This window comes from Stylophora pistillata, chromosome 1, assembly GCF_964205215.1.
Source record: "Stylophora pistillata chromosome 1, jaStyPist1.2, whole genome shotgun sequence".
In the NCBI taxonomy this organism is placed as follows: domain Eukaryota; kingdom Metazoa; phylum Cnidaria; class Anthozoa; order Scleractinia; family Pocilloporidae; genus Stylophora; species Stylophora pistillata.
The window spans coordinates 6218580-6229293 of record NC_142519.1 but is presented as its reverse complement, the minus strand read 5'-3'; the positions used below and the strand labels follow the sequence as shown (position 1 = coordinate 6229293).

At 36.7% G+C, this 10714-nt stretch overlaps 2 protein-coding genes across 3 annotated transcripts; one reads left to right on the top strand and one right to left on the bottom strand.

The window, feature by feature from the left end:
* Positions 1–8: 8 nt before the first annotated feature.
* On the top strand, positions 9–4898 carry LOC111334612 (dihydrofolate reductase). Of its 2 annotated transcripts, none has more exons than XM_022940403.2 (6): positions 9–161; positions 1893–1942; positions 2234–2339; positions 3186–3309; positions 3968–4080; positions 4665–4898. In XM_022940403.2, the coding sequence occupies exons 1-6, from the start codon at positions 73–75 to the stop codon at positions 4741–4743; spliced, it is 561 nt and encodes a 186-aa protein (XP_022796138.1). In that variant the 5' UTR covers positions 9–72; the 3' UTR covers positions 4744–4898. The 2 variants fall into 2 exon arrangements, with proteins under 2 accessions (XP_022796138.1, XP_088588574.1); XM_088732448.1 differs by lacking the exon at positions 9–161 and adding an exon at positions 254–272.
* Positions 4899–5804: 906 nt separating this feature from the next.
* On the bottom strand, positions 5805–10714 carry LOC111334611 (peroxisomal membrane protein 11C). Its single transcript, XM_022940402.2, has 3 exons — positions 10392–10714; positions 6600–6835; positions 5805–6273 (listed from the first exon to the last, which is right to left on the bottom strand). The coding sequence occupies exons 1-3, from the start codon at positions 10635–10637 to the stop codon at positions 5997–5999; spliced, it is 759 nt and encodes a 252-aa protein (XP_022796137.1). The 5' UTR covers positions 10638–10714; the 3' UTR covers positions 5805–5996.

The window sequence follows — 10714 nt, the reverse complement described above, 5'->3', positions numbered from 1 at the left end:
CGACCTTTGTTTTGCTTCGTTTCGCGCCAAAATCAATTGAACTCCTTCAGCTTTCCCAGACGATCTTCAAACATGGCTACTCTGCGAAAGTTTTGTTGTGTGGTTGCTGTGGCAGAAGGTGGAGGAATTGGAAAAGATAACAAACTCCCTTGGCATCTGAAGTAAGCCAGGTGACATTGTCTACCCCAGTTGCGTCGCAAAAGCATCATGTTAGCATGGCATGCGATGATCAGGATGATACACTGTTAGAAGTTCTGAAATTTGTTTTGGTGGTAAATATAATCTTAAAACCGAACTTACACAAGCTATATGAAATCTCGAGGCAGTTATTGTAACCTGGGAAAGCTGTTCAAATCAGGATCTGTTTTTTTGCGAATGTCACGTTTTCCCTGATTGCCTCAACATGTTCAATTGCCATTTCCATTCTATATAATTCACCTTCCGAACATTTTGTTTGTTTTTTTGTTTTTTGCTTTTTTTTTCTTGTTGTTGTTTTGTTAGGATATGCTTAGCTTTAACTGTTTTGGTGTATTAGAGTTGGGTTTGGGACTCATAATACTTCGAGATCTGATTAACTTTCAATTTGTTCCTTTGGAAAGGTGTAATATTTCCACGGTTGGTGATTCCTTCGAGTGCCTCAAGTGGGTGTGGGAGGGGCAAGTATGAGGGCATTTCAAGGGTGTGGTCTTACGACGGGCGTCGGTTTTCACAGGTTCCTGGAACGTTTTATCCAAAAAAAATAGATGGAAAACAGGGTAAAGGAAACAAATACCCATGCAGAGGATCATAATTTCTATTTTTTGGGGTGAAAATGAAAAGAGAATTGGAATGTAAGAATTTGGTGTGAGATAAACTCAAGATGAACCCTAAGTTTACAATGAAGCTTAGATTATCAACATCCACCTCCACTTTCCGCTGAAATATAACCTCTTGACTGCAATGAACTTGATTATCTTTGAATAACTCTCTCTCTTTTTTTTCACAAATAAGATACAAAGCACAGTAAGATTATTTCAGGCTATTCTTTTTGCAATAGCTTCTATTGCAGTTTACATGTCAAGATGAAATTACCTTCAATGATTTTATGGTTAATCTAAAATAAATGGATAAACAATGTTAGATATTTTTTATGTGGACCAGTCTTTTTTAGTTTAGCCCATACAATTTTATTAAAATTTTTAGATAGATAGATGGATACATAATGAGAATTAAGAAAACTTCAGTGGAATGGGTCTTGAAATAACTCCAGTTTCTCAAGAATGGGTAACAAAGGTTTTTATGGTCCCTGGTTTTAAGAATAAGCTTTCAGAACTTGGGAGTGCAAAGACCGAGGGCCGATATTCTTCCAGTACGGTCCCAAGCAAGCTTGGTTAATAAGAGATTTATTATACAACTGAAGTTCAAAGGGACACAAGTGCGGTATCATTCGCGACCATTTTTGGACAGTGCCCACTCCAATACTGAGAGAATGTTGACCAGCAATAGAGCATTTTGATTGGTTGATTTTAGTTATTGGCCCTCTGACTTCCCAAGTCGTGTAATAAAATACTCTATTTATTATGTAAACACCAATGGATTACTAAATAATTTCACTGAATCATTTCACATAGCAACAGTGATTTTTTCACATGTGAAGATAATATTTTGTCCTCAAGTGTGAGGATATCATGTTTTCGCATGAAAGCTTCCTCAGCATTTCATTGGTGTTTACATAATAAATAAATTTTATTTATTTTAGAAATAACTGTGAAAGAGCTTTTATGTCTTTCCTATTTTCTACTTTTATAGCATGTTCCCTGCCAGTAATAGATTAGAGATATTAGAGACAAGTGTACTGATAAACAGCAATGCCATACTAAGCAGAGTGGAACTTTATTTGAATTTGTTTTTAGAGAGGATATGAAGTTTTTCTCCCATCTTACTTCTGAAGTGTCTGCGGATGGTAGGTTGAGCTCTTCAAGAGATTTTGATTAGTCCATCAACAGGGCTCAACACTAACTTTTCAACTTACTAGCCAAGTGGCTAGTGACAGCTTAGATGTTACAACAATTTCAGTTTGTTTACTAGCCAAATTCATTAGTGGAAATAAAAAACCACCAGCCAAAGCTAGTCTGTGGCTAGTTGGCTACCGTTAATGTCAAGCCCCACACCAAGTCACATATTGTGGTAAGAGTGCAAAACTTATGCATGATCACCACCGTGTATTTGATTGCACGATTTTCTGCATTTGTAGGGAAGCAAAATGCAGTCATCATGGGTCGGAAGACATGGGAATCCATACCAGCCAAGTACAGACCTCTGCCTCACAGAATTAACATTATGTTGAGTAAAAACTTGAGGTAGAGATTCAGTTTCTTGTCAGTTTTAGTTTTATTTAGAATCCAGTGAAGCATATCTTGTCTTGGCACTGACAGTTTAGTGTAGTTTTTTTCGAAGAAGTCATAAGTATCCAAGTAGAATATTAACAGGATTTAGAGCATTCTTTGATTGACTTATTCTTTTTAATGAAGTAATTAATCCCTCAACTTCCTTTCAATTTCATTATATTATTATACATGTGAAGCGCATTAGAATATTTTTATAACTTATGCGCTATATAAGCTCTTTTTTTTAATTCTTATTATTAGTAGTAAGGGAAGGGAGGACTGGGTCCAGGTTATTTACAATTTAGTAAGGAGAAGGGAGGACTGGATCAGGTTATTCACAATTTAGTAAGGATAAGGGAGGACTGGGTCCAGGTTATTTACAATTTAGTAAGGAGAAGGGTGGACTGGGTCCAGATTATTCACAATTTAGTAAGGAGAAGGGAGGACTGGGTCCAGGTTATTCACAATTTAGTAAGGAGAACAGAGGACTGGGTCCAGGTTATTCACAATTTAGTAAGGAGAAGGGAGGACTGGGTCCAGGTTATTCACAATTTCATTTTGGTTGAAGCCAGCCTAATAAATTTTTAAGTAGATCATGACTGAACACACCAACCCACCCTATATAGCTGCCTCATGACCATTTTCTCAGTTTCTTAATTAAGAGCAATTTGTTTTTATTAATGGTACAACATCTTGTGATCATTAAAAGAACTGTCATTTTTAGTCACAAGCCTTTGATCTGGCACATGACATGTCCCAATAACAAAAAGAAAAGTTAATAAATCCATATATATTTTTATTTCTGTTGTCTACATACAGTGAAGCTCCTAAAGGAGCCAGCCTATGTTCCAGCCTTCAGGGTGCTTTTGATCTGTTGTCAACTGCACCATACTTAGACAAAGTGGAGAAAATTTTTGTGATTGGGGGAGCAGCAGTCTATAAGGTGGGTATTTGCCACTACACACTAGAATCAACCACCACCCAGTTAGCCCAATGGATAGTGTGCTGGACTGTTGTGCGGGAGGTCGAGGATTTGAGCCCCGGCCAGACCAACACTCAAGGTCTTAAAATAATTGAGAAGAATTTGCTACCTTTCTATAACATCAAAAAACGGTTTGATATTCTAGTCTTCTCGGATAGGGATGAATAAATGGAGGTCCCGTCTCCTGCAGGGTTGGGGGTAGGAGACGTTAATTTCCCATGCACGAGATCACTGTGTGATGGATGTCCTCCCCTGGGGTGGGATGGGTGGGTTTACTGGGCCTGCAGTAATTGGTGCAAGCTGTTGCGGTGTCCCTGCCGGTTGGCAAAGCTAAATAAATAAACTAATTGGATCATAAATGATGATAGGTTTCCACCTTATTTCCTGCCTTTCATTATGCTGTAAGTTATTGCAGAGGAATCATGTTCTTCTAATAAAGGGGTAAGTTTCTAAAGAAACTGTGGTGCTGCGTTGGTGTGGGTAACAAGGTAGTTAGGTTTTATCAAACAGGGCCTGGATGAATATAACATTGAATTGTGTGGATCTAGTGAACTCCAGTAAAGAAGATGTATTATGATAATTATTATTATTAATCTTCTTATTATCATTCATTCATAAGGAAGCACTGCAGCATCCTGGTGCTTACCGCTTGTACATCACCCATGTGATGAAAGATTTTGACTGTGATGTGCATTTCCCAGCCTTTGACAAAACTGTATTTAAGGAGACAAGGTATGTGAAAAAAGCTCCTCATTTTTTGAGGAAAAAACTCTTAACCTAGTTCTAATTTCCCAACTTCACATGAGATGTACTGAATTGCAATTTTGATTTTCCGAAAACTCAGATCATAGATCCTGGGAGAAATAGACCTCAATTTTCAAAAAGAACAGTAAAAATGTCATAAGGTGCTAAATGTAAAACAATTGCATTGTAATTTTGGTCTTTTCTCTACTATGTTTGAAACATCTGACTTAGGCTGGATGACCAGCCTCTGTTCCCAGGCAGACCACCCAATGTGTGTGACAGGCAGGGCACACTTCTTGAATACTATATTTAAAGGAATATGTGATAGTTGTGAATAGAGGACTGAAAAATAAAATAATCACTCTGTCTATCTAAAAAAATTTCAATAAAGTGAAGCAAAATGTTTGTGAACTTAAGTGTAGCAATCTTTTTGCTCTGCAGGCTGTTTAAAATGACCTTTTACTGAATGGTTCTCAACTGCTGGTATTCCTACATTTAAACTGGCAGCTGAGAGAATTTTATACTGTGCAATTGTTGGCAAGTTAAATTGTTAATTTTTGTGTTATATTTAGTGATCCAGAAGTGCCAAGTGGTGTTCATGAAGATAATGGAATCAAATTTGAGTTTAAAGTATACCAGCGGGATATCTAATACTGTACACAAACTACATTACAGTGCACACGAGGCTACTTAAAAGAAGAATGTATCACAAAGAAATTTAATTGTAATGGCTATAAGCTGTGGAAAGCAGCCTTGGTCAGCTTGCCAATAAAGGCACAAATAAAATAAACACCTCAAGTACTGAAGGATATGCTTTCTTTTTCTTCTTCTTATTGAGAAGTACAAAGTACAATCATGATGAACTGGGTAGATAGGAGTCAATTATTTAAACAAGTGTGTTCTGTAAAGGTTTCAATAACTTTCTCCATAAGCAGCTGCTGATGGTGTTGTAGGGCTGTGCCAAAAAGGGGGCAGTGAGGCCTCTTTTCTCCTAGGGGGGGTCTGAGGAGCATACCAAAGACAAAGGTTCTGGGAGGACAAATAATCACAGAAGGCTGGAAGGTTGTTTCAAGTTTAACCTTTGGACCTACACCTGAGAGTGACTAACATCTTAATTCCCCAAACAATATCACCCTTTATTACATGGCTGTGTCTCACAAGGACTGGGAACTACCAAATTCACCAATTTTATTGGCTGAAATCAATATTAAAAGCGGTCTAGATTTTCCCATCTAAACCAGTCTAAAAAAAAAGGCACAAAGAATATAAAAAATTGGCATATAAGACACAGCCAGATAATAAACATCTTATTAACCAAGCTAGGTCGGTCTGTATGGGACAAACTTGACCTTGGTTGTTGGTACGGACCTCGCTGCGTTCAGTCTGTACTGGTGACCTCGGTCAAGACCCTCCCATATAGACCTCCCGCTCGGTTAATAAGAACTAATTAATCACACAGTAAGGTCATCAACTAAAGAATCTCTGATTGTAGAGAACACAATGGAGAATGAATTATAAATATGACTAGATCATGTGATGTACTGTGGTTTTTAATTCTTGTATTCCTTTGCTTGAACAGCTTTTTGAAATTACTTTGAAGAACGTTATACAATGATATCTCTCTCTTTTTCCCATTCCTTTGACCTAACCCCCAGCTAGTTACTAAATAGCATGGTGAGAGGGGGACCAAGAATTTAAAATCAGAAATTGGAAGCAATAATTTAGAATTTACTGATTCAATATTCAATTTTGGTTTTGAAATGACAAGTTGTAGTTTAGCTATAATTATGCTTACTTTTGATGTAAAAATGCATGAAGTATTTAAATACACAGTACAATGAATGCTACTTCCATCAATATACTAAGTTGGTGACTAGAAAACAAAATAACACAGTTCCATAACATCAAATGCTTCCAAGAGCTTCATCAGGTAATGCAGCAGCTGGTTTAAAGTACTTATACAGTTCAGCGAAAGATGATATCGTGCCAAGAAGGCCAACAGTTCCAATTGACATTTTGCCTGCCCATAGGAAACCAGGTGGAGCCCAGTGGATGGCCATTCCTAAATCAGAAGTGAATCCAATCACTGAGACAATGAGTCTTCTTTGCAGATATTTTATCTGATTTTGCCTGGATGATGATATTTGAATATCACCACTGCTGTCATTTACTAATTGTGTCCTGAAGAGAAAAAATGTAGTTTGAACACAGTTCTTTTTCTTTATTTACAATTATGTAAGTGTTTGAAGTTCATTACAGTTAGCAATGAGAAATATTGAAGTGAAATTGAAGTTCTCTTTACATGCATCGCAATCAATGAGGAACAATTTATTCATTTATCACAGGAATTTTCTGATTATATATCTACATTGGTTAACAATAATCATCTCAGTTATTGAGCTCATTGAGTTCAAATGGTAAATAGTAGTTTTCAAAAGCAAACCTTATTGGGTCACCAGTTATAGTGTCACCCTCCCAAATAATTTATTTTTTAAAACATAACCTACCTGGATATTGACTTGCCCTTTCCTAGGTGGTAAAGCTTTTTAAGAAGCCACAAATCTCTTATAATACATGCTATAAGTGATCCTATCCAAGTGTACAGAGACAAGTCCCATAGTTTGTCAGATTTGCCAGCCAGCAGTTTCTTATCCCTTGCCCAGGCAACATGCTCCAAAGGGTAAAATGTCAAACCACAGAATATGTCCACAAGATTTGTCCAACGTACAACTTTATCCCTTTCCTGCAAGGAAGTAAAACACCAACCTTCAAATTACCGGTACTATATGTATGGCACCTATGACATCCCAAGATAGATAAAGATCACTCCTCAAGGAAGTTAGGCCAAACTCATTTAATCTTTTGTATCCCATTTCTTGAGTGGCCTACATTTTTTGGAAAACTAATAAAAAATTCCAGATAACTGTGTGACAAGCTGCATAAGAACGGTCAACCTTTTAACCCCTTAGACTGACTAACATGTAATTTCTCCTTACTCTATTACTCCTGAATTACACATGAAGGTTATAAGAATAATGAAAATGATTGATAAGAAAATTCTCCTTGTCAGAATCTTAGGAAATGTATAGCGATCAAGTATATATTGCTTGCGTTCAATAACTCCTTGATGTTAAACTATCCTGCATTGAAGTCTCGCGAGACTCTCGGAGACCGGTCATTCTTCATGGCCGCCCCCACATTATGGAACGAGTTTCCTGGTGATATCAGGGACCTAAATTCAATTAATAAATTCAAGACAGCAACCAAGACTTATCTTTTTAGACTAGCCTTTTTACAGTGTTAGATGTGATGCTCTTTATATATATATATATATCAAAAATTACACCATTCACTCTAGACTTTCCTGTGACTCTAAAAATGTGATTTATTTGGCTTCCTGTAAGAAATGTCACCTGCAATACGTGGGATCTACTACCACCGACTTTAAAGTGAGATTTCGAAATCACAAATCTACTATGCTCACAAACAAAACAACTTGTGAAGTAGCGATACACTTCAACAAAACCCCACACACCCTGGACGATTTTTCGTTCCAATGCATTGATCAGGTACAGGCCCCTAGTGGCTCTGCAGAGATCGATAGGTTTTTAATCACAAAAGAGGCTTATTGGAGTGCTCAGTTGTTCTCTTTGGCACCCCATGGTTTGAATAAAAGAAAGGAATTTCATTCGAAAAATAGAATTTGCTATAATTAATTTTCCATATTATATTAGGCACTACTAATTGATCATTCAAAGGCCCTTTTTCTTGGATTTTGTCAGCCCTTTAGGTGTGGATTGGACTCAGAGGCCCTGCCAAGGGATCTTATTATGATTAGTATCATTTAAGGGCCCCTCCAGGGATTTTGTTGCTAATTTGCCCTTTTGGGCTCCAAAGGCCTTGTTTTGGGATTTTGTTATGGTTTACAGTTGTAGTAAAAAGTGGGCCTTCCCTTTTTTAATGCTCGCCGCATTGCTTCTTTGCAATTGGTTACTCCACTCATATTAACATATTTAGTATTCTTATCTCTTAGTTTTTAGGGTTTGTTTCTTGTATTTTGTCCATTGCTTTCTTTGTAATTAGGTTTTTTGTTATCTTTTTATTAGCACCAGTTCATTAGTCGTTATCTGTAATTACGTAATCATTAGCACTTTGATCCTATTTAATGCTCTTCTTTTAATTCAAAAGTTGTAAATAACTGAAGAAGGTCTCTGATCGAAACGTTTTTTATTAAAATTTTTTATATTTTTTATGTCAGAAGTTGTCCATCCTCGTAATTTTTTAAACTTTCTATATATATATATATATAACAATTATTCGCCGAAGGCGAGGTGAATATTGTCAAATAATCTCTGAGACGAAGTCGAGGGGATTATTCGACAATATTCACTGAACCTGAGGCGAATAATTGTTTTATTATAATTTCAGAGCTGAACAACAGAGAAATTTCTAAAATCATAACATTTTAGTAACTTTTATTAACATTTTATTTAAACATTTTGTATAAACCGCATGGAGCGGTTTATATAGCGTCATATAAGGAACCGCTCGACCAATCAGATTGCTGGAAACTCTTTGCTCAGCTCTGAAATTATACAAAATATATATATATATAAATATATATATAAAACAGGAAACAGGTCTGTAGAGATGCATATGTAGTTGTTTTTTCCGACTACCACATATTATATATATATATATATATCTTATATTTTCTACTTGTATTTATATATTTAAATTTACATTTACATTTTTATAAATTTGTATTAAGATCATATTATAATGCACAATTGAAAATTTAATAATTTGGATATATCAAAGTTGAAATGGTAAATTGGCCACCGTAATGATTACAAAAGCTGACGTTTCGAGTGTTAGCCCTTCGTCAGAGCGAATGAAAATTTATATTGATAATTCATATTGAAAATTTATATTTCAAGATAATTGCACAATAGAAATTAATAAAATAATTATTATTATTATTATTATTAGTAGAGAACAATATGGAGAACACATATACTGATGTGAGTGAAGACCGCCTAGTGGCCAAGAGTGCACACCCAGTCTTTTTTAACTCTGGTTTTCTCAATCAATACTTGTTTTGCTTCTTCCTCATCTTCTTTTTCTTCTGCTTTTTCTTTTTGTTCTTTTTTTTTTTCTGCCCAGCTGGCTGACTCACTTCAACAAAGGAAAGTGGATAGGAAATGCAACATCTTGGGGAGACAGCTGGGTCAGGTTTTTAAACTATATGGTTCAAATCAAGGTTGTGAAGAAACTGCTTGAGGATAAATCTTGTGGCTGCTTTTTTGAGGGCCTGACACATGATGTCCCAAACACATGTTCAATTAGCTTAAAGTGCACCTAAACCCAAAAATTTTTTTTTGCTTAACAAAATAAGCTTATTTTTTGGAGTATTTCTGTGCAAAAATTTTTTAATTTGCTTAAATCTTAAATTTTCTGTGCCTAGTCAAAATACGGAAAATCGGCCGCCATCTTGCCCCACGACCGAGTTTAAAGAGGAATGGCTCTAGCGGATAATGTGACGTCAAATCGAGAACAAAAAAGTCTGCTTTTCACACATTTTCACTTGTTTGGGAAGGTTTTGGTCCATATTGTCCGAAATATGCCGACCAGGTGTGTTGTATGAGGAATGTATGAAGCGTGATAGCCTCTTGCAAATTTCGGACGTTGCTACATCCTCCTACGACAGACTTAGTCGGCATATTTTCGGACAAAACCGACTACAACCTTCCCAAACAAGCGAAAATGTGTGAAATGCAGACTTTCGTGTTCTCGATTTGACGTCACATTACCCGCTAGAGCCATTCCTCTTTAAACTCGGCCGTGGGGCAAGATGGCGGCCGATTTTCCGTATTTTGACTGGGCACAGACAATTGAGGATTTGAGCAAATAAAAAAATGTTTGCACAGAAATACTCCAAAAAATACGCTTATTTCGTTAAGCGAAAAAAAATTTTTGGGTTTAGGTGCACTTTAAGTTTCTAAATTCATTGCTGTCGTCGCTTCTTCACTTCGTACATGGAAGACACAAATCAAATTAATATTTCCACCTAAAATCTCAACACGTGGATGAAATAAAGAGTAACAATCCACCCTACCGATCAAACCTTCCGTTGGCTAGAACGCTGTACTTAAAACGCTAGAAGCTGTGATATTGGTTCAGATTAATTCCGCGTACTAGGGTACTTCGTTGGTGTACTAGGTTGTTTAGTTGAAGATATTTTTAACTTGAAAACAAAATTTCCTTATAAATTTTCATGTTTAACGGTTGTGTCCCACCTCTTTTCCAGTTCCATAATCGCGTGCGTAAGACAACATTGCAGCATCATCGAACAAACGAAGGAAAGTCCGACATTCACTTATTGCTTCCGCCCAGATCCGAAATTTTCCCGCAATAGACTCGTAAGAAAATTTCTGCAGCCCTCCACTCGCCAAATAGCTCGAATATTGAAGGAGTCGCATTAGTTTCTCCCTGCCTCTATATGTCTCCAACACTCGCGCCAACTCAGCTACCGATTCCGCCATGTTATTCGCATGAACTTTGACCAAAGACAGATTTCTCCCAGGCGTTTCACTCGCAGACTTGGAAACGGACTCGCACA